This window comes from Coturnix japonica, chromosome 1 (assembly GCF_001577835.2).
Source record: "Coturnix japonica isolate 7356 chromosome 1, Coturnix japonica 2.1, whole genome shotgun sequence".
NCBI lineage: Eukaryota > Metazoa > Chordata > Aves > Galliformes > Phasianidae > Coturnix > Coturnix japonica.
The window spans coordinates 157070243-157094570 of NC_029516.1; the positions used below are offsets into that span (position 1 = coordinate 157070243).

Sequence of the window (24328 nt, forward strand, 5' to 3'; positions counted from 1 at the left end):
GATATGCATAATTTATAAGTTATAGACACAGTATCCTCCCATAGAAAGAGCAGATTCAACACAAAATAAACAAATGTTTAGCTTTCAGACACTTAATATGCTCTTAAATATACCCCAGTTTAGGGACTTTCTATCTTACCTATAGTATACAATGATTTTTCTTACAAGTCAGACTGCTTGCTGGACCCATCTGTATTAATGCATGGCTTAAAGAGCAGCGCTGGTCCATAAGGAACCCACTGGCAGTGCATATGCCCCATGTCCTACAGATGAAGAATGACCACTGCTCCACTCACATTTCAGGTATTACACTTGGAGAACTGTAGGATCATTTACTATTATTTTACCTCCTACCTGGCATGCCTTAAAAGTAGCAAAACCCTCAGAGGTAGTACTTGCAGTCTACCACAGCTGCTCAGGGACTGAATTTATCAATTAGAGTCAGCTTTATGAATGTTAGCATTATACGCGGGCCAAACCATTCAGCTTATCAGTGCTGCTTAAGCAGACTGCTACATCATGAAACACGTGAGGGGAGAGGGGATTAAATCCTCATTATGAGGCATGGGCTCTGTTCTCAATACTGTGCTATGGCAGTTTTTGTTTAAAGAGCCCCAGTGGTACCTTGCACTTTGTCATTAGATGGCAAATGGCTACATCCCTGTTATCTCAAGGTAGGACTGAAATCACTGGGATTAAAAACTGGATTAAAAGCTCAGGATTGAACTACAAGAGATGCTGATTAGCATTCCTGAAGATAGGGCTGGTATCCCTGAGAGAAAAATACATGCTAGCCTCCAGCTGCTTTCAATGCAGTTCACTCAGCTTTCACACTCCATGACATCCATACAACCAAGGGTCTTAGCAGCACCACTACCAACACACTGACTAAATACACTCATGTATTTCTTTTCCTTATGTTTATAAATATGACTATAGCTAATCTACATTTAATCCTGTTTCTGAAGCACAGCATCAAAAACAATACATCAGATTAAAGTTTAATACCACAACAAACTGCCAAATTAGAGGAAAGTGGTTGATAAAAAGCTGAAAATGATGTTGAGCACATTAACATTACACATTTGACATGACCCATATGGCCTGTGTAGGTATCAGCATGCCTTAGTGATACTACAGATTAATGCTAATAACACCAGCCCTGCTCTGAGCCCCCCTGTGCAGCCCCTTGCTGACTTTGGGGCTGCCCTCCCACCCAGAGCAACTTCTTCTTAAAAGGAGTTATTAAAGACAAAAAGACTGATGTGCTGTTTTAAAAAGTTAGATGCTGATGAAAGATTAAGTCATTTGAGTTGTACATGTCAAAAGCATTTGAACAAAGGCATGGTGATTAGAAGCTAATATCAGCTTTGTAAGTGGGAAATAATGTGCCAAATCTAAAATAATGTAACATAACTGATAAAAGGAATCAGAAATACAAGAAAGATCAATATGGGAAGCAATGAATCGTCGCAAAGCAATGCAAAGTACTTTGCAACAGAACAAGATGTTGCCAAAAAAATTAGACATGCTTTTCATCTCACAAGGAAAACAGAAAGTGAGATGCCAGAAATGAAAAAATACGTGTCCTGGGGTGGGCAGTGAAAAACTGGAGACATTAGCAGCCTCTCCAGAACAAGTCTTGGGTAATTTAAAATCAATAAAAGCAGTCAGAGTCCACAGACCGGATGAAGCGAACTTTGGGATCCTGAAGGACATGGCAGACAAGTTATTGGACTACTATGAGTTATCATCTTTAACAGCTTCTTTGAAACAGTGAGGTATCAATAGGCTGCAGCGAAACAAACAAAATAACTGTTGTAGGAAGGAAACTGCAGAGCGACATGGACTAAATTCAACCTCCAGATCAGGCGAGGTCCAAGAAGTAACCAGTGATATGATTCCAAAATACCCCAGCTGTTCAGGAAATGGGAACTACAATGGAATAGGAATGGCGCTAATTCCTATTGCAATTTCCTATATGCTTCTCATTCAGTGGAATTTTTAAAGATGGAGTTACAGATGATAAATAGGACAGATAGGCTGACAGAGTTTAGATTTCCGAATGTCAGTGTAGGAAGACAGTAGATTAATACATACACATTTCTCTATAGATTAAAAATGGCTAGAGAAAGTTATGCCTGCAATGATCAATGATAATTAAATTGGATGAATGAAAATCAGGGCAATATCCATTTCTGAGCAGAAAAGTGATTGTATTCGTTAGTAGGACCTGTTTGTATATTCCTCTCATTTCCACTGAACTTCCTTCTGTTACACAAGAGCTTGAGTTGTATTCTAAACTAGCAGTCTCTTGCATTTCCAATCAAACGGAAAATGTCATCCAGTTCTTCTCTGCACCTGTATTCCTACATTCCATGCTGACTGTACTCAACACAGAGGGATAAACTGATGTCTACTACTTAGCACATAATCTTGTAGCATCTCAGAAGTCACACAGCAGAGCTTGATCAGCTTCTGCTAATAGCATCAATGCAGACAAACTCCAGATTCAAAGTCAGATAGTAAAGGACAGTTTCAAGGCCTTGTGTTACAGAGAACCTTGATTTGCTGATAAATGGTGAATCCCAGAGCCCAGAGGCTCACACTCTCTTCTCTGGTAAAGTCAAGATTCCTTGGCATACTTCCATTCTGTATCTAAATCTCTTATTAAGTTTTAGTACAGAGAAATAGACACTGGGGAGAGAAATGATTTCCAGACAGCTACGAAGTGGAAGAGATCCATGTGAACTTCATATAGGAGAGGAAATAAATAGCAACAAAAATTAGGCAAAATACTAAGGAAAACTTGTAACCTGAATGCAGTGTTGCACTGGTGCAGCCTTCCTTCAGAGGCTGCAAAATCACTCACTGTGGATGGAGATTTTTATAAGTTGTTTTTCATGAATAGGTTAAATAAACATATTTCTAAAGGAATTCAGTCCTGGGGCAAGAGGAGGGACCATACAACCTCAAGCCATTGTTCAAAGTAATCATAGTAATCTTTTTTGACTATTATCTAAAAATCTCTTCAGAGCTGTAGGCTGCTAACAGCAGCTATATTTCACTGGCAATGTCTGACTTTCAGTTGTTCATGAACTTGCTTCTGCTTAAATGTATGTTGTTAAAACCTCCAAGCCTTTCCAGTCTACTAAGGAGTGTACTGCAGAGGTGATTATTCTCTGTCTCGTGGGGTTGTATGCTTCTCCTGACTTTTCTCTTCCTTTTCCCTCCCCTGTAATTCTGCCCAGGGTCATGCTGTGCCCTGCACGGTAGCTGGGAAGCAAAAGGTTTTAAAACATGTTGTCTTCAAAGTGGTGTATAGCAGGGTTTCAGAGGATTGAGGTCTCTCCCTCTGAACACTATCAACATTTTCAGAGCAACATGATGGTCAGTGTCATAGTCAGACTGAAAAATGGGGTCTTCATGATGGGGGAAAATGTTCCCATCCACATGACAAAAGCAAAGATTTTTCAGGCGCTTACAAGGAGGAGGATGATGAAAAGAGCATAACGAGAATTATTACTGAAACTGATCCTCCTCCTTCAGCAATGACCTGCTTAACAACTTCTGTGCAAGATCCAGACTCCTCAGCCAGATGTGCCTGAGGATAAAAAGACACTTCTCAAAGAGAACTATTGGAGCTCTGTAGTACCAGGTCAAGATGTTGCTCATTTGGGGATATTTCTATCTGAAATACATATATATGTATATATATATATATATGTCCTACTGGTGACTATATTTAAAGGAAAGAAAGATCATACTATACCTGAAGCATCAGGATGATAGAGGCTGGGAGCACTCGCTATTTCTCCTTGCTGATGAAGACAGTTGCCTGAAGATCTTTGACTCGCAATGAGAATCCTGCTTTTGGCAGATGGTAACCTGGAGACTGCACCCAGTCCTAACTGTGGCTTAAGTATCATGGCAGACCGATAAAAACTTGGTGGGACCTCGTAGTGAGTATATGGTGGAGGACAAAATTCATCTTTTGCAGGCCTCTCCCCAACCTAAGGAAAAATCATGAACGCAGATATTATGCAATGTAGACAGCATATGGATCTCTAAAGTGCTCACAAAAGCTACTTTTCCCTCCTTGTCAATCTGGGCATCAGACCCCTGTAGACTGCTGGTCAATTTTAACAAGGATGGCCTAACAATATAAACCCCTCTCCGCAAATAGAATCATAGTATCATGGAATCATTTGAGTAAGAAGAGATCCTCAAAGGTTTCCCTTCCGTGAACAGGGACACCTCAATCTAGATCAGGTGCTCCATCCAGCCCAACCTTGAAGGTCTCCTGGGATGGGGCGTCCACCCCCTCTCTGGGCAACCTGTGCCAGTGCTTCACTAGAACAGGTTCTACATATGTTCCAAGCTCTAAATCCATCCAAACCCAAATAAAGAATTGATAGCTTCCTAAAAAGCAAATAGATAAACACAAATAACTTCAGTTAGAGAAAATGAAGCTGTTGTCAAGTCCTGACAGGTGACATTAATTTAATGGGTGGATACACCAAGAATGTGCAAGTGGAATTATTATTAGAAGTTATTTAAAATATACTTACAGAGATACATGTACTTTTAAAGGGAGTCTGTTTTAACTTAAATAGTTACACATAAAACTGAAGCTATTTTAAGTTCATTTTATGGGAGAAACGGGATTGCCAAATTGTTTGCCTGTGAGAAAATCTCAACATATCCTTATGTCCTTACTGCAAAATGTGCAGCATAATCTGTGCCTCTGAGTTCCTGAAGAGACCCACATGGAGAGGTGTACATGTTTCTGTATGCTGTATTTTCAGAGGGCTGTCAGAATATTCCAAACCAGAGCTATAAAACACTGATGCCCATTTGGCAGCACCAAATGCCCATCCTGGACTGCATTAAAAGAGAAGTGGCCAGCAGGGAGAGGGAGGTGATTGTCACCCTCTACTTGGCTCTTGTGAGGCCCCATCTGCAGTACTGTGTCCAGGCTTGGGGCTCCCAGTATAGAAAAGATGTGGAGCTCTTGGAGTGGGTCCAGAGAAGGGCTACTAAGGTGATCAGAGGGCTGGAGCACCTCTACTATGAGGAAAAGTTGAAGGAACTAGGCTTGTTTAGCTTAGAGACGGCTCTGGGGAGACCTCATTGTGGCCTTTCAGTACTTGAAGGGAGCGTATAAACAGGGGTGGGGGGAATGGCTGTTTACAAGGGTGGATAGTGATAGGACAAGGGGGAATGGTTTTTAACTGAGACAGGGGAGGTTTAGGTTAGATATGAGGAGGAAGTTTTTCACAGAGGGTGCTGATGCACTGGAAGAGGTTGCCCAAGGAGGTTGTGGATGCCCCATCCCTGGAGGCATTCAAGGCCAGGCTGTCTGTCAGCAGAGAACATGTGGATGACCAAAGACCTGGTTCCCTGATTGAGCCCTTGCATCCATGCCCAGACCCTCACTTTTGTGAACTGTTTTCCCAGACTCAGGACTAGGGCAGAAAGCAATGCCAGAAGCTCTCTGGGCTTTCATCTCTCTCATTTGCAAAGAACTGTTTGCTGTTCTGAGTAAAGATCAAGTTCTCCAGCATTTCCTTATAAAATGTAAAATCCTCATAATCTAGAAAGAACCCATAAATATTTCTTCAGCATACTTTATTTAGGCCAGAGGAAAAAAAATGGCTTAGGAAACAGGAATTCTGAACTAAATTTGCTTAAAAATTAATCAAAAAAAAAGTGCCATAGGCTACTTAGGAAGAAAAGTAACTGGCAATTAATTAACTCTGCTGCAAGTTATGATGCATATAATATGCCAAATCAATTTCTATTTAGCAATTATAAGCATTTAGAATATGCACTTTAACATTGGTTATAAAAGCTTTGATCCGAGCTGCTTCAAGAGCTTTAAACCTAATTTAGCAAATCTTTGAATTGCTAAAAGAGACAAGATAGGGCTTAAACCATTAAGTATGGAATCTTTGAGGTCTCTGCACAGGAACTGGGTGGACAGAGGCAATAAACACTGAGTGTTACATTTTTTGCTCTGTTTCTTTCTTTGTTTGTAGTACTGTTTCCTGCCATAAGATATTCCGGTTTCCCTTTTTTCCTGACCTACTGGTACAAGTTGGGATGCAGGTTTTCACTGTACCGATGATTCTCTGTGCCTGGACTCTAGGAGATGCTTAGATGCTTATTTTCAATTTCTAGATACAAGCCTGTTTGTTCGTTTTGGTTTTTTATCTAGGTAAGATTCCATTATTTTTTTCTCCCTGACCACAGAATCACAGAATGGCCTGGGTTGGAAGGAACCTCAAGGATCATGAAGCTCCAACCTCCCCACTGCAGGCAGGGCCACCAGCCTCCAATTTAATACTAGACCAAGGCCCCATCCAACATGGCCTTGAACACCTCCAGGGACAGGATGGGGCATCCACAGCCTCTCAATTCTCTGATGAATTTATTTCAATCAGATTTTGCTGCACTCTTCTCATCCTCTCATATTGGCTGCCAATAAATATAACAAATGTATTTATGCCAAGTACTTCATTATGAGGAGCAGGGAAAATCCCTAAATATAGAACGCAGGCAATTCTAATAAACTGGGTCAGCTTAATGAAACCTCCAGTCACCTCATTTTCATCTTTATTGACAGCATGCTACAGGTAACACAGATTTATGCACACATAACAATCACAAGGATAAAACATTTTCTCAAGCTGAAAGAAGTAAGAAGGATTTACCCAACTGTCTCTCAGGAAATAGATTTGGTTCTTAGAGATCTGAGCTCACAAAGAGACGTAAACTTGTTAATAAGACACGTTCCTTTTTCTTTTGTATTAAACAATGAATTCCTCAAACGCAGGATTTAACTGGTTCCCATAGAGTCATATGCAACTATTGATCATAAGGCCACTACAGAGCTGCTGAAACAGATTTGGATTAGTACAGCCCATCCACTAACAGGAAGCTCAGCTCAGAACTGTACTGTGCATTCCCCACTCCTCCCATTTAATGAACTTGTCAGAAAGAGCTGGAAAGTCTGCAAGCAAACACATGAACCATTTGGGAATTTCCACAGCCTGGGTAACTCTGAGCAGATACGGCAGCCCTGCCAGGAGGTGAGGCTGCTTAACACCTTCCTTCATGTTGCTTTGTTTATAACACTGTCAGACATTAAAGCCTCAGAGACAGCCCTCGAGCCTTCCTCAGACAGGTCATGCCCAAGACAACACCTCCCTGTTACTTCCAGCTCACAGCACCAAAGGGGGCATTTAATTGTGCCTACTGCTTAGCAAGCTGATGGCTGCTTAGAGATTACAGGTCTGATTGATAGCAGCTATTAACAGCCTCATCATAGCTATGTAAAGAAAAATGCTGATCAAAGCCCAAATTGGATATGTGAAATGGGGCGGTATGTGAATATTTCCCTCACAAAGTTGATGTAGAGTAGTCATCCTGCCCCAGCATATCCTTGTCTACAAAAGCTTTGAGTCTTCAACACTGCCAGTCTGCCAGGGTGATTCTGATATACCTCAACCCATTCCAATTGCTTTCCTTTCACTTGAAAGACCCACTCAGTCATATTTACAGGGGGATAGGATGCTTTGGTCCCTCTCCAGAAAATAAATGTTATCCTGCTAACTCTACTGTAGAGCAAACCACACTGCATACCTGCCATAACCTCAGTACTTTTCATGTACATACTCCTCCACAGTTAGCAGAAATTGGTCCTTAGTTTCCAGCTGTGTTAGCTAATGTTGCCTGATTTTCCAAATAGCAACAGTATGGACTGTAGAAAACTATGGTCTAGAGAATCAGAGAATCATAGAATGGCCAAGGTTGAAAAGGACCACAGTGATCATCCCGTTTCAACCCCCCTGCTATGTGCAGGGTCACCAACCACCAGACGAGGCTGCCCAGAGCCACATCCAGCCTGGCCTTGAATGCCTGCAGGGATGGGGCACCCACAACCTCGTTGGGCAACCTCTTCCAGTGTGTCACCAACCTCTGTGTGAAAAACTCCCCCTAATATCTAACCTAAACCCCCCCCGTCTCAGTTTAAAACCAATCCCCCTTGTCCTGTCACTATCCACCCTCATAGACAGCCATTCCCCAATCCTGTTTATGTGCTCCCTTCAACTACTGAAAGGCCACAATGAGGTCCCCCTGGAGCCTTCTCTTCTCCAAGCTAATGAAGGTCATGTCACCCCATAAAAAGCCAGACAGCTGCACAGCCTGCATTACACTGGTTTTAACTTCAGTTAAATGGTAATAATCCAGCAATTTTCTCTCAACTTGCAGGGAGATTGTGAAGATACCCTAGTAATGGCTGGCACAGACAAGCTCACAGTGACTTTATTAATCTGTCCTCTGGATGAAAAACATAAGGCATGGACTATGGAACCTGAATGGGAAAGGCAGCAAGCACTTTGCTTGAGATGTGATAATACTCTTACCAAAATCTGTACTCTAAGATCACCTGAACAGTTGTCTGTTAACATGCAAGAAGGGCCAACCAACAGTCACACATGAGATTTTAATGTGGGTATTTGCTGGCTTCTGATTGTCAGCTCTGTCACCAAATGTGTTATTTCAAGGCTGTTCCATGGATAAATACTGTATATAGAATGAGGTAGGTATATAAAATGAATAATTGTATTTATTTTTTTTAATTTTAGAATTGGTTAAAATTAAATACAGTTGTGGGATCTTTGATATTTACATAGAAAGCTTTTCTGTTGAGCTAGCTACCATAGGTCCAAAGCAGTAGACTCAAGGGCACATCACAGACCTAAATATAACCCCCTCTTCCCTGTCCTTTTCACCACCTACCAAGCAACATCAACATTGAACAACTGTGCCCAACTCCCAGCAGGGACTAAGGGAGCCTGCACTCCTGCCTGGCTTACCAAAGTGGAAACACAACCAGATATAAGGTCCCAGAAGTGGGCAGTGGGACTTCCATTACCTTTTGGCTGCTCAGGAAGACTTTCCCAGGAAAGGTGTTTTCTCATTTAAGATGGTAGGCAATACAGAACACTGCTTAAAATGAGTCAAAAGGAAATCTTTTCCTGCATGATGTATATAATCTAATGAAATCTGACAGTTCCTGTTTTTCTGTATAGCTGAACAGAAGCGAATGCATATGGACCGCTAGCGCTTGGACTGCAAAAACCAGCCAAGATTCCCATTAAGGAGGAAAAGTTTCTGCAGGCAAATCACATTAATTTCCAAAAGATGTTCTTTGGAAAAAAAACAGAAGATCCATTTAAGGATAAATTCAACCAGCACACCTTTTCCTATCTAAACATCTCTATTTATACACTAGCAGGTGACTTGTATGCTGGGAAATGCTGGAGGAACACGGTGACAACTTCCAGTCACAGATCAGACACCACATCAAGGTCAGTGCCAGAAAAGGTTACGTTTATTCCTACTGATCATGTATTGCTTTGCTTTAGGATTTACTTCTTCGTGGTTTGAGAACTAACTTCTGGCAGCAACAAGTAAGCAAACACTCACAACCCAGCACACAAAAGTGTCAAAGCCACCTGCTTACCTCCTGCAAAAACTTCTCACCCATTGGGCCAAAGTGATGACCTGGAGGCCTAATTCCTGACACTACCAGCCCAGAACTGAAGAGTCTTGGCTTCTGGAGGTCAGGTTTAAATTTGTCATACAGGATGCTGGGGGCCTTCCCCTCCCCTCCACCAGATGCCTTCTGCTCTGTGGAGATGGGCACTGTGCATGCTGCGGTACCGTATGGCAGCCCTGCTGGTGCAAATGAAGGGTCAAGCTGCTCTATTGAACGAGGGTTTCTTCTGATGTATGTGATGATTTTAGGTCTCACGGGTTTAGGCTTGGGTATGGCAGGTTTCACCTCCATGCTTTCTTCCAGTTTCTCACTGCAGTCACTGTCAGCATCCACCTTATCTGTGAGGGAGCCCTTGGAGTGAACCAGGATAGGTTTGGGGATTGCGCTGCTGCTGGCAGTCTTCATAGGCACTTTGGGGGATATGTTCATCATCTGCGTACTGTCAGCATGAGGTAGGACTGAGGAGGGTGACAGTTTGTCAATGGGAAGTGCATATAGGTCCTTCAAATTACTGTTTGATAGTGTGGGCTGACTGTTAACATCCAGCACTGCCACCGGGCGCATATGAGTTGGAACACATAAAAAAGTGTCAGCCTTTGCCGAAACCTTATAGCTCTCTTGTGCTTCATCTGGAGGATGTTTCTGGGCAGGGATTGTCTTTTTACTTGGAACCACGAAGGTTTCCACGTCACTGACATGGTCGTCAGGCTGTTGGTTTGACACTGTCTCTGTGCTGCACACTCTGTCATGCTCAGAGAGATCAGAAGCAGGCAAGGCAGCTTCCTCAGTGCTTCCTTCGACCAGCATCAGTTTATCCTCATTAACTTGCAAGGGTTTGCTATCAGGAAGATACACATTTTGTATGTGAGATACCTGTTCACCAACTGTTTCAGCACAGCCTGCATCATCTTCATGTAAATTTTTGTTTTTAATAGGTGTCACTTTGCTACTGGAATTACCATCACAGGTGAGTGGGAATATTGTTTCCACTTCTCTGTCTTCCTCACTAAGCTGGGTAGCTGCCCCACTGTCACTGTCATGTCCTTCTCTTCCTTCCCCGTGGATGGTGAAGTTATCACTTTGCAGTCTGTCATCAGAAGAGGTTACAACCTGATTTGACACAGGATCCTCTGCTTTATCACAGATGTCTTGAAAATGGGATGTTTGAAATGTTGATGCGTCAGAGCCAGACTCCTTCTGTTCTTTTACTGTTGTACTTCCATCTTTTTTACATCCCAGAAACTCTACCACCATAATTCTCTCAGTCTTTTGTTGACATGTGTTTTTAGATTGTAGGGATGTCACAGCCTTAAGCTCCAGCTTCTTACTTTTATCACCCTGACTTAATTGTGCTTCTGATTTACTAGCAATCTCACTGGGCTTAACAGCTGAATGATGATGGGTATGAGAAGTATGCAGTGTGCTTTCGGTGTTAACATTTGGTACGTTTTCTGGTTTACTTATTTTCTTGTTCCCTGAGGTAGATGGTTTGGAATAAAAGACAGTATTTTCCTCTGAGGTATTGTCGAGTGGATGAAACACCATCCCAAGAAAATGATCTGTGGAAGTTTTTTGTGATTTCTCTGTATTTCCAATCAAATGGTGCGACCTGTCAATGGAATCCAATGATGCGGAAAGCAGACGTTTACAAGACACACGGCCAACACATTCTTTTGTAAGTGTTTCAGATTGAGGAGAAAATTTACTGGGTCTGCCCAAAGAGAGCCTTTTTATTCTTTCCATCTCCACAGTCCTGGACATTTTACCCTTAGGAAAATTCTGGGTGAAGTCAACATCACCTTTAGAAATGATCTCCAGGTTAGCATCATTTGTGCTGCTTTTTAAACTGGACAGACTTTGTCCTCGGCTCATCCTGATATGCCTTGCTATATCCTTAACTTCACTGGCCCTGCTGTCCTTCCCTATTTCCCTGCTTGTGGTTGAAGGCAGCTTACTTTCTTGTATACCAGTGTTACAGGTCCGAGAGTCTCTGAGCACCAGTTTATTCTGTTCTGTATCCAGACAAGTAACTCTCTCCGATCCTCCAGAGTGTACATTTCCACCTTCATCTGTCAAACCCTGTTTCTTGATTTCCCCCTCCGTGGTTCTAATCTTTGTCATGATTTGGTTGGCATTGCTATCCCCCACGCTCACTGTGCTTTCATTATTATTTTTTATCTCACTGCGATTGTCCTGAAGCTGGGAATAACATGATTTGTTTGGGACTAATGGAGCACTCATTCTGAAGCTTCCAGTGACTGCCTTTTTGGCAGCCCTAGGTAATGAGAAAGCCTTTGTCCCCTATCAGATTAACAAACTATTATGCGTGCTTCAGTTTTAGGCTTAAATTACAAACTGATCAGTAAGAAATTCCTCAGCAGAAGGCTCGGAGTCTCTTGTCAAAGTCACATTTTTGTGCTGCTCAGTTGCCTCCAGTGCAGCTTCTGGATCCAGGAAATCCTTATGAATGCAGTAGAGAGGTTCAACGAAAGCAAAATAGATCTGTCAAGTTCCCTCTGAATGACAGCCAGTTAATCCAGCCAACCTATGAGAAAACAAAAAAAAATAGACTACGTTACATGAATATCATGAGTTATACTAACTAAAAATAAGGTTAAAAGTGGCAAATTTTCCAAAATGGAGAGCTTTCGGACAGTTCAGATTCTCTTTCAGCCACAGCTTTGCCCTCAGCAGAGCTTCCTAATGTAGCCCAGATCTCTGACTTGAGAAGACATAGTTAAAACTGTCCTGGTTAGAAGGCAAGTTGCTACTGACACATAGATTTAAAACTGTTGATTGCTGTAAGCAGCTAAGGACAGAACCCCACATCAAGGCTCTGAGCACTTTCATACTGCTATAAGATATTGACCTTTACTGCACCAAGAAATGCTACTGAAGTTTTTAAAGCACTACTGTAGAGACAAGATTAAGTATTAAAATTCCAGCTCTATTAGGGGGCATTGGTGGGTTTCTTCCTTTGTGCTGCACAAGTCACTGCTCTGCTTGTGCTCTGACTCATGCTGAGCTGCTGTCACCTGCACAGGGATGTGGATCCCTTCTGCTGAGCTGCTCTCCAGCCAGGGACTCAGCAGCATCTCCCAGTTTAGTACTATCAGGAAAATTGCTAAGGATACATCCAGATCACCAATTAAGATGTTGAGCAGAACTGGCCCTGGAACTGAGCCTGGGGAACACTGCCAGTGGCAGCTTCCAGCCAGATGCAGCTCCATTCACTGCAGCACTTTGAGCTGCAGCCAGTTCATCTCTCAGCACAACAAGATCCTGTTCATCTCACAGCTGGACAGTCTGTTCAGAAGGATGCTGTGAGAGATGGCATCAAAGCCTTACTAAAGTCCAGAAAGATTACATCCACTGATGCAATCAGATCCCCTTCATCCACTCAGCAGTGATGTTATAATACATAGAATTATATCAAATTACCAATTACCAGGCACAGTCAGTGTGGGCTCAAAGGAAAAGTCCTGCATTAGTAATTTGACAATTATCTGGGTCTTCTCTCATGCCCTTCTTGTAGGAGGGTATGATGGTGGCTAGCAGCCAGCTGGCAGGGACCTCCCCAGACTCCCAAGACCTTTGGTAAGTTGTTGGGAGGGATCCAGCTGTAACATCTGCTGGCTCCCTCAGTACTATGAAGTGAATCCATCAGGCCCGTGGACTGATGAATGATAAGCTGATACTTGCAATTTATTTTGGTGAATGGAAAGTTTTATTCCCCCAGTCATGATTCTTCAACTCAACGACTGGGTAGCATTAATATTACAAACTAAGGCAAAAAACCCCACACTATTAAATGCTTCTGTCTTTTCCTCATTCCCACGCATTAGGTGACCATCTTCACCTTATGTCCTCACTGTGCCTCAGATATCTCAGACCTGACATGCTCTCAGATATTTCTGGAGTAGTTCAGTACTCTTTACAACTAAAGTATGGACAATGGAAATCAGACCGTGTTCCACATTACCCAGAATTCTGAGCACCTGCAACACTCCCAACGGTGCCGGGTTTCTAATCAGGCACTCAGAGGGGCTCTAATTAGAAGTGCTGATTAAGTCCCCTGCCCTGTGTATAGAGTCTAGGTGCAAGTCTGAGCTCATGTTTCTAACACCTGCTATGAGCAGGTCCTTCCAGCCCATGCAGTCATTCAGCTCTGTTCACAATAACTGCCTTTGAGTACAGACACAGTTTCTTTACATGATGCACACACACATTTTGTATGAGTCCAGATTTCGGGCTCCTGGCATAGCTCCATCTCTTCAGCAAACAATAGCTAACTAAATGAATACATGAAACAGGACACAGTAGTAAGGATTTCACTTCAGCACCACAGAATTGTATTACAGATCTCACCCTCAATACCTTTTAAAGTAGGACCTTTAAGCTACATCTGTGTTCTGTCCTTTTTCCCACATTAAAAATAAATAAATAAATAAATAAAATAAAATAAAATAAAATAAAATAAAATAAAATAAAATAAAATAAAATAAAAGTATTCAATTAAATATATGCATTGATTTCTGGTGGGGTTTGGGGTGGTTATATATTTATTTAGGTGCTTCTCTTTTTCTTTTCCATATTCAGTGTGAAAGTTGAGCTCTAGCTGCTCTTCATTGGTCGAAGCACGTCCATTTTAGTCCTTCTGGTTAGGTAGGAAGAGGCACTGACAGGCTTGAAAGGAAGTTGAGGGCAGTCAGCTCATGTTTCTCCTCTCCTTTAGGAGAGATTTAGATTGGATATAAGAAAAAAACAATTTACAATAAGGGTGGTGAGGCACTAGCACAGGTTGTCCACAGAGGTGGATGCCCCATTCCTGGAGACACTCAAGGTCAGGCTGGATGGGACTCTGAGCTGTAGGTGTTCCCAGTCATTGCAGAGGAGTTGGACCAGATGACCTTCAAAGGTCCCTTCCAACTCAAACAATTCTGTGATTCTATGATTCTAATCAGTAACACCCTGTGATACCACAGGCAGGTAGATAAAGTTTTGGGGACTGAGAAATATATGGGGAAAATCATCCTCATCTTTCTTGAACAACCTCATACTGTTCTCACCAACTCTGTCACTTAGTGATGCAAAACTTTAACAGATGTTTAAGTGGTGAGTTGACCTTCATCAGCTGCCAGCCATCCAACCATTTTCTCATTCCCCTTCCTCATCAATAAAAGGACAGAGAATGTAATGAAAAAGCTCACAGGTCACATTCTCTTCCTGCTCTATGGGTCCTTGCCATGTCCCTTAAGGTAAACCTGTTCCCATGTGAGATCTCTCCATGGAGGATACTGCCAGGAGTCGGTTCTGTATGGGCCCTCCATGGGCTGCAGCCTCCTTGAGGGCACATCCACCTGCTGTGGTGTGGAGTCCTCCATGGGCATCAGGAAAACACCTGCTCTGCTGTTGTACCCTGCCCTAGCAGATGATGGCCGGGGCCTCAGAAGAACCCATGTCAGTGCTAGTGGAGCAGAGTATAACAAGCCCCTCTGCTGCTACAGGGGCCGCTGACATACCTCAGATGGCATCTCTGGTCAGGGGCAGTGGGGGCAGGAAGGACCTTGGCCCTTTCTGCACACTAGAAGGAGAAGGCTGGAAATTGCTTGTGCCCCTAAACCTACCCTAAAGATGACTGACCATGAATCACAGCATAGGCATTGCTTTCCTTGTTATATAGTATTGATCTTACATTTTGTCTGCACAGTGAAACCCAACAAAGCAGAATTCCTTTAGAAGGAAAATAATATCTGAAAATGAACCAGGCACCACAAGTTTCTGCGCACTTTCTATCCACCAATATTACTGACTGTTTCTCAGCAGCACAGTAACAAATTCTCTGCTGAGCTCACTAAAACTGCATCTTTTCCAGATGACAATGGGCTGGATGTCATATCAACTCATCTCACTTGGGAGCTGGGCTATATCCTTCAAGGGTCTGTTCCAACTGAAACAATTTTATAATGCTGTGATAATTATTTTTGTTTAACTTCACCAGTATCTGTTTCCTTCTGATATGTCCATCATTAATAGCCACTATTCTAAGCCTGAGACCACGTAATGATGTTTTAGGAAAGAATCATAGAATCACAGAACCACAGAGGTTGGAAAAGACCTTCAAGACTACCCAGTCCACCTATCACCAATATTTCCCACTAAACCACGTTCCTCACTACAACATCTAAACATTTCTTAAACGCTTCCAAGGTTGGTGACTCCACCATCTCCTTGGGTAGCCCATTCCAGTGCCTGACCACTCCTTTGAAGGAGATTTCTCCATCACCTAACCTGAACCTCCCTTGGCACATCTTGAAAACAGTTCCCTTTCATCCTATTGCTGTTACATGGGAGAAGATGCCAACTCCCACCTCACCACGCACTCTGTTCAGGAAGTTGTAGAGTGCAATGAGGCCTCCCCTGAGCCTCCTCTTCTCCAGGCTAAACAATCCAAGTTCAGACACTCCCCATCAGACTTGTGCTCCAGACCCCTCACAACTTCACTGCCCTTCTCTGGACACACTCCAGCGCCTCAGTGTCTTTCTTGCAGTGAGTTGCCCAAAACTGAACACAGCATTACCATTCTATTGTCTGGTTGTATTGTTTTTGATTTGCCAGAGAAACAGAGCAGCAATAATAATGAGATACGCAAAAGAATTATCAGAACACACAGAAAAGTAAAACTGGAGACAAGTAAATCAAATGCAAAATGTGTTGAGAAGTCTGGCTCTTGTCGAAACATTTCCTGGTGCAGACTGTCACAGCTGCTTACACATCCCAGTACTGAAAATTAAATAAGAATATTTTCAGCAAGATATGTGGAAAACATATAGTTGTACAACTAACACTGTACACAGCTTAGGCTGATTGCCCTGTCTGGTTTCTAGAACTAAAAAGTGCACTAAAAGCACCTGAATACCTTATTAACCATCTGCCACTGAACCTGTGCCTCTGAATACTCCTTTGTACCTACATCAAAAAACACACAATTGTTTTGTACAAGCTGGGGGGAGGCCACCAGCCACCCATCAGCCACCTGCTTCTGAAGGGGAAATCTTCTCCAGGAAGAAGCCTAATGGTATACATTTGTATAGGGTGTGAAAGAGATGCGGTAACTACAGACAAGTGGCAGAAACAACAATCTCCTGAAATGTAGAACTGTCTCCTGAGAAATACTGCTGTGAACACTGATGGCATTCTATATGGAGATTTCTCTGTTAGAAGAGATACCACCTCATCTCACACCAGGGCTACAAGAACTGAGCCCCACAGAAGAAACAAACAGAATCATAGAATCACAGAATCATTAAGGTTGGAAAAAATCACTAAGATCACCAAGTGCAACCACCAACCCATTCCCACCATACCCATCAACCACATTCCTCCCTGCACATCTCCACAGCTCTCAAACACCTCCAGGGATGGTGACTCCACCACCTCCCTGGGCAGCTGGTTCCAGTGCCTCACCACTCATTCTGAGATGACATTTTTCCTCATATCCAACCTGAAATACAGTGCTGGAAGGGAAGGAGGTGTGGATATCTTCCTGAGAAGCCCAAATGGCTAAAGAAGTTGAAACCTGATAAAAGGATAGTAAAACAAAGGAAAAGCCAACAAACTCTTTGGTGTAGATAACATGCAATTGGAATTAATTAAAAGTGGTGAAGAAGCATTCACCTGAGCATGTGATAACTTTGTTAATGAGCTTTGAAAGGCTGAGAACTAACATTTGGATACCATCCCCAGTGGTACCTACTCATAGAATCACAGGATTGTTATGGTTGGAAAAGACCTCTACAAACATTTAGTCTAACTGTTGATGGAAAGGCTGGTGTGTATTGTGAAGAATACTGTTCAGTAGACAATATTTTGCTTGAAGGGCAGTTCAGACAGAGGCAGAGAAGAGAAATGGTGAATCAAATGCTAGGTATTTACACACTGGAAAATGATGGGAAGGTAATTCTTATTCACTTGTAAAAGTGATCTGAAAAGATGAGTGGCTTCTGTAGACTGTGATTCTGCTACAATTCAGAATTTCAAAGTTTTCATGGTTTTAATGCCTTTACAGCCAATAAATTTTAGCCTTTCCATTATTTACAAAATGGCCTACGTTCCGTCTGTATAAATGTAGATATAAGAACTGGATATAAAAGAGCTAATGGTACGGAATAAGATGTTTCACATGCAAAAGCAAAGCTTTTTGGTTACATTTCACTTTTCACTAAAATACAGTTTTTTTATTTCACAGTTTAAAATAGTATTTAAAGATCGAATTTATTTTAAAGTTTTTAAAAGGGAAATGTGAAAGCAGTACACTGTCACTCTGGACAAGGCTGCCCTGCACAAAATACAAATGCTGTGCCATTCCTAAATACCTGTGTGATAACAAACCCAGTGGAGCACTCATCTTCTTGCTTCCACTAAGCCTATGAGGACATGCTTCTTTTTCACTTTTTTCTTTGGGTCAGCATTTTGATTTTCCAGCCTGTTTTCACAACACACGAAGCACACTGTATGCACCCAACATTCCATCTATGGCAGACGTGTGGGTATTGCCCCTCGCCAAGCTCCTGAGCTCCTGCAAGCTCAGCCCACGCAAACAAGATGGTGATACCACCAAACACTGCTGAGGAGGATTCAGATGGGTCCTTCTCACCACCAGAATCAACTACTAAATGCCCAGCACTGCATTTTGTTGGCCTTGGAAATGCAAAGAGCAGAAAGCTTTGTACGTCTCCTTAACTTAACTCCACTTACACTCTGGGGATCAGTACATCTTAACTGTAGAGAGAGCAAAAATCTTACCAAATAATGTGTGTAAATTATTTCCTTTTCATATGAAACTTGTAAACGTATGTTTCTTTTGTTAAAACAGCAGCTTGTAATATAAGCACAAGGAGCTACCCTAATAATTTATTACCTGTGAGGACTAAAATCCCCAGAGCATGTTGTGTGGAGAAGATCCTGCTTACCACTATTTCAAAGGAGTAAGGGATTTGGGATTAAAGATTCTCATTATCAAAACTGACAAATTATTCTAATTATTAACATCAATCAAGTCTCCACAAGGCATAAACCTTAATAGCTGTGGTTTTTCAAGACTTCTGGTGTTTTTATTTTTACATTTCCATTTGCTTTTAAATACTGGGTAAGACAATCAAACTGCAATCAAAAAACTATGCAATGGGGTCAATGAGATCCCCCCCAAAAAGCAGAAGTCTCTGATTGCCTTTGCAGTGGCAGTCAGGAAGCTGATCTATAACCACAGCAACTAAACTCAAACGAATGTTTGGTTTTATTTTCCTTTCATGTAACTGCACCTGGTTAAAGGCACAGGAACAGCTCATGCTATCTGAGGCACAATGCCATTCAATCCAGGACTTCAAAGGAGAACAAACTGTAGGACCTCAGGGAAAACCACTGGGAAGAGAGATGGTGTTAGATGCAGGCATACTGGCTGGTTTAGTTGTAAAGCTGGTAAATCAGGCGAGGAAAGCCCTCATTGAAAGCTGCTGTCCACACAGACACATAATGCCACAGCCACAAGCAAAACACAGGCAATACGAGAAAGGCCTGAACAAAGGGCCATAGGAGAGAAATCTATCACTGCATAGCAAATGAAAACAGCAAGGAAGAAAACAGTAAATAAGTTTTCTTGGAGGGAAGTGTAGTCAAGACAGAAACTGATTCCTCCCAAACAAACGGAGCCAAACATCAGCAGAAAGACCAAATCTGTACTGTTGCAGCTTGGCCCACCTGTGTACACTACCCTCGGGCTGAGCTCAGACATGAGGCTTGGAGGCAACTGTGCACTCTTCCTTTTGCCCCTGGATGTTGGCAGAGCTTCTGTGGATGCACTTGCTTGCCTCTTGGCAGTACTGTTAGCAGCAAAGCATGAAGTGCTGCTAATGCAAACAGGAGACAATGCCAAAGGTGGCAGACACACCCCTGCCTCCTGTTCTCCATCAGATGAGATGGGAAGGAGCAGCAAAGGGATCTGCTTGTCCTTCCTGAGCACTGTCACCCTGAAGCCCCAGCCAGCAACATACAACATCCTCCATCCAAAACCGCACACTGCAGCTTATTGTGAGATCTGCAGCAGCTGGGTGGTGGATGTGCTGGGCCCCACGGCACCGCTTACTTTATTTCTGTACAGCACAACATCTTGACACAGAAAGGAGGATTGTGAAATGTTTCCAAAATGATCGTTGGTTGTTGGGGTTTTATTTTGGTTGTTTTTTCTTTTGCTAAGACTGCTAAATCTTTCCTGCTTTTCCAAACAACATCTGGGAGACAGGAAAAATATATTTAGTTATAACAAACACCAAAAAAAAAGTTCATAAATTTGCTTCCTATTGAGCAAAAAATCAGAAGCTCAGAAGCTTTGTCTACTCCAGCAGATTTACCCACTGCTGATAAAGCAGTTACAACCAGCACTGAGCTCAGTTTAACTTCAAGTGTAGCCAAGGGTACGCTGCCTTTCCCCATTATTTTCTGAATCCAATGGTAAGTAAACGCAGCAGCTCTTGACTGAGCACCTAAAGATGAATTCAGGAGCCTAATTTTAGTTTACCAGGTTTGCACATTGAAGTTTGAACCACCAGCAGCTCTGTAATGCTGCCCAGCTTTCAAAAACATTACTGCAGATATACGGAGGCAACCCACCAGTAAAAACCAAAGGAAATGAAAAGGATTATCAGAAAGTCCATGCACAGTCTTAAACTCTGGTAAAAAAACATTTATCTATGCTTAGTTTGATCTATGCTTCCAGAATATTTTCCCTTGTGACTTGAGACCTAAGGTAATAAGTAGTGCCAACCTGTTTTAAAGGAGCAGTTACAAAACTAAAACCATGGTGAAACCCAGGCTGGACTCCGTGCTAAAGGACTCCCATTACTCCAGTTAAAACCAGCTACTAAGCAGTGTAATGCTCAGCGCACTTTTACTGTCATATAGGCTCTGTAAAGCACACATAGCAGATTTCTAGGAGTAATTCCAGCTGCCAGGAAGGCAGAAGGAATGTCTGTAATTATGCCACTCAAGGCACTGTCTGACCTAGAAGCTGCCCTACAAATCCAGGAGCAGGAGCCCCATACCGCACCCCCTGCACCTTGTGTCCATGGTGGCTGGGGCTCACCAAGGCAGACTGGCAAGGAAGTTCTCATTTCAGAGCACAGGAGGCAAGAAGCAAAATCTGATCATTTGGAAAGGTCAAGCACAACTAATGCATTACCTTCCTGCTGCTACTGATCCTGAAAGGGTAGTACAAGTACATCGCAGCGACCACAGCTCTGTAAACAATTACATTTGTTCTGCTTAGCGTATCTATTGCTCATAAACACTTGGAGCAATTCTTCTGTCAAAAGACTGCAACCTCATTTTCATAAATCACCACAAATTTGACTCAGCTTCAGCATTCTATCACCTTTCTATTTACCACTCTATCACCACGCACTCCTTACACGTATAAATAAAATGACAAACATTTCCACTGTGAGCTTTGTGAATTTTTCCCACACTATTCAACAGAACAGATATGTAACACAATGATAGGATTTAAGATCTTTATATTCATGCTTACTTTTTTTTTTTTTTTAATTTAGTTGAATAATAGCACCTGTAGTTGTGCATCAGGCATCTTTTGACTGTATCAGATATAAACTAGCAAGCATACCAGAAACACTGACTATACTAGCAAGCACCGAGCAACTCAGCCTAAGGAAAAAAGGATATTTCCTCTAACTTGCACACCTCACCTTATCATAGTCTCACTTCCTACTTACCCAAACAGTACAGTTCTCTTCCCTCCTTCAGAAGCTGGGAAGAGGCTGAAAACCAGACAGGCTTCTGAGCAAGGCAAAGCAATGAGCTCCAAAGAATGGGGTCCTGTAAAGGAAGCATCTGCAAGTTCCCTTCCTCCTTGTCCCAATCTGCCTGCGTCTACAAACTGAAGGGTGAAGGATGTAGTCTCCCAAGGGACTGCTCAGGACTTTCCAGCTTTGCTGGTGGAGCTGGTTGGAGGACAAGTGCCAGTGGAGGACACTGAACATGAGTCAGTGGTGTGTCCTTGCAGTGAAAGCTAAATATGTACTGGGCTGCATTAGCAAGGGTGTACCCAGCATGTCAAGGAAGCAACCCTTCCTTCTGCTTGGCGTGAATGAGACATATAGAGCACCACATCCAGGTCTGGGGCCTCAGTACAATCCTGGAGAGGATTCAGAGGAAGGCCACTGAGATGTTACAAATCTGGATAACATCATTCATAGACGATGTATTAAAACAGGCTGAGGAACCTAACTTGGCTCAGCCTAGAAGAGACAAGTCTGAAGGGAACCTAATGGCTACCTTCAACTACTGAAAAGGGGGAATAATAGGGAAAATGGAGCCAGACTCCTCTCCTAAGTCCACAGCTATGGAAAAGAAGAAGTCTCAAGTTCCAATAAGGAACATTTAAACTGAATATGAGGAAAAAACTCTCCTAATGATAGGACTGAAGCACAGGTACAAATCAACAAGAGGGGTCGTAGAATCTCCATTCTCAGAGATTATCAATATCTGATTCAGGAAGGCCTCTGACCTAATGGTGAAGCTGGTGCAGCTTTCAGACAATTACAGAATCATTACGGTTGAAAAAGACCACTAAGACCACCTATTTGAGCTGTTGACTCAACACCACTGTGATCACTAAACCATGTCCCTCAGTGCTACATCTCCACATTTCTTGAACACCTCCAGGGACAATGACTCCATCATCTCCCTGGGCAGCCTGTTCCAATGCTTTACCACTCATTCTGAGAAGAAATTTTTCCTAACATCCAACCTGTACAGAGCTTGGGCTAGGCGACCTCCACAAGTTCCTTCCCACCAAGCTGCTGCGTGATTCTAATAGCAGTAGCATAACAGGAAGAGGAACTACAGATCATTTCATGACGCACTGCTGGAAACTCCACTGAATGAGACACAGCACAAGCCTGCAATAACTACTTGTATCTCCCACACAGTGCATCTAGTCCAAAATAGCACCCAGAGACTGTAGCAGCCATCATTTGCCCAGCCCTCTAGTAATGGAGCCAGCACCACCTGAAATGTAAAGCTACTTTGTGGTTAGGAGCCAAGCTGCTGGGTTAGGAGCTGTAATAAAGATGGGGGCATAATGATGTGGCAGAGGCATGTTACCTACAATTAACTGCGTTAAACCAGCTCAGGCACGTGCCACCAGCAAAGGGAAGGATACAGCCTTGTTGGGTCTCATTTGTGCCATGCTATTTATTTTCAGCTCCACTGAGTTTTAGGTAGCCTTTGTCTGTCCTGATCTCAGCACTGTGTCTATCGTTATATAACATACCTAAAGGACAGAGAAAGAAATACAAAACTTTTGCTTGAAACTGGAGAGGTCTGCAACTGCCATACAGTTCTGAGCGTGCTGTTGTTCAGAAGCTTAGTAAGAAATCAGAGGACAGCAAGAAAAAAGTTTCATAGCATAGCAGTGTTCCATTTTTAACCACTTTACAAAGCTGAGGTAGTTAATCAATCATGCTTAGATTTCATAAGGACATATGGAACTGTCTCTGTATGTTTTTAAAGCACATTTTAGACAACCCTCTCTTAGAAATGATGAAATTCCACATTTTCTTGTCACAAGGAAGAGGAATTAATAAAGTCATCTCCCTTCCATTCTTGTTTTCCAACTAGGCTATGAAACTTGAGAAAAAAATAGACAAAAAAAGAACTAATATAACAGGCAAACAATGTCTATGTGAACTACAAGCTCCTGGCCAGCAAATGCTTCCATACATGCTGAACTTTACAGTCTTAACTCATCTTACAGATCTCCAGGGGGTGGCTCTGAGCAGTAAAATTATGTATAGGCCAAAGTGTTTGCACTCCAAGTGCCATAACTCTCACTTCTGTACAGCATGAAGAAAGACAACTGTTCACACTCGTATGCTGCTTGCATGAGACCTTTCAAATCAGAATAATTAGTGTCTGGAAAAGCCTGATTAGTAAAGAGCACTGTTAGTTTGTACAAGAAACATTTGTAGGACTTTGGACATACATAGAAAAAGTAATGTGGCTACAGATCATAAGCATTGCAATGTTTCTGTAATTCTGCTTGGAGTGTATGAAGATGCAGTAGTAAAGATATCTCAGTATCAGAAGCTTTCAGTTGTGAAGTAAGGATGTCTTGACATCAAACATTTTAGGACACCACCAAATTCTTACCAAGATCTCTACAGAGACCTTGATGCTGTCCGTCCCAAAGCAAAGGGGGATAACCTTCACTAATGTTACAGTATATTTTTACATATTTAAAGATGGAACAATTTGGGAGTGTCAATCCAACAGTTTACATCTTTCATTCTGGGGTTCTTTCCCAGGATAAGACTTCTAAGAACTGTCACCTCAAGCCAAGCAGAGTCAGTACATGTTAGGACAGGCTGCTGCTGTGATTTTTCAGGAATGCCCACACGAAATGAGCAATGAAGACTGTTAGGTCACATCTGGTTTGTTCCTAATGGACTAATATACATTATGACCACTAACTGTTTTAATAATTTTTATGTAATTGCTTAGATGATTGAATCTGAAAAAGAAATAGCAGTTCAATTGGTCTGTCTAACAGACAATAGTCCTAAAGCAGTATTATTAGCAGTAACAAAATGAAAATGAGAAACAGGGAAAAAGAGCTACATGAGCATTTCTCCTTCCTTGATTCAGTTCTGCACCACAGGCATCAATGTGGGCATTGTTAGTGCC

At 42.3% G+C, this 24328-nt stretch overlaps 1 protein-coding gene across 4 annotated transcripts in view; it reads right to left on the bottom strand.

Moving 5' to 3' along the window:
* Window positions 1-24328, bottom strand: part of MTUS2 (microtubule associated scaffold protein 2) — a 221026-nt gene that overhangs the window by 127557 nt on the left and 69141 nt on the right. For all 4 annotated transcript variants that reach the window (XM_015851998.2, XM_015851995.2, XM_015851997.2 and 1 more), the window contains exons 2-3: window positions 9536-12116; window positions 3773-4013 (exon numbers count right to left, since the gene is read on the bottom strand). In XM_015851998.2, the coding sequence (XP_015707484.1) occupies window positions 3773-4013; window positions 9536-11812 (2518 nt within the window). In that variant the 5' untranslated portion in view covers window positions 11813-12116. The remainder of the gene's footprint in view (window positions 1-3772; window positions 4014-9535; window positions 12117-24328) is intronic.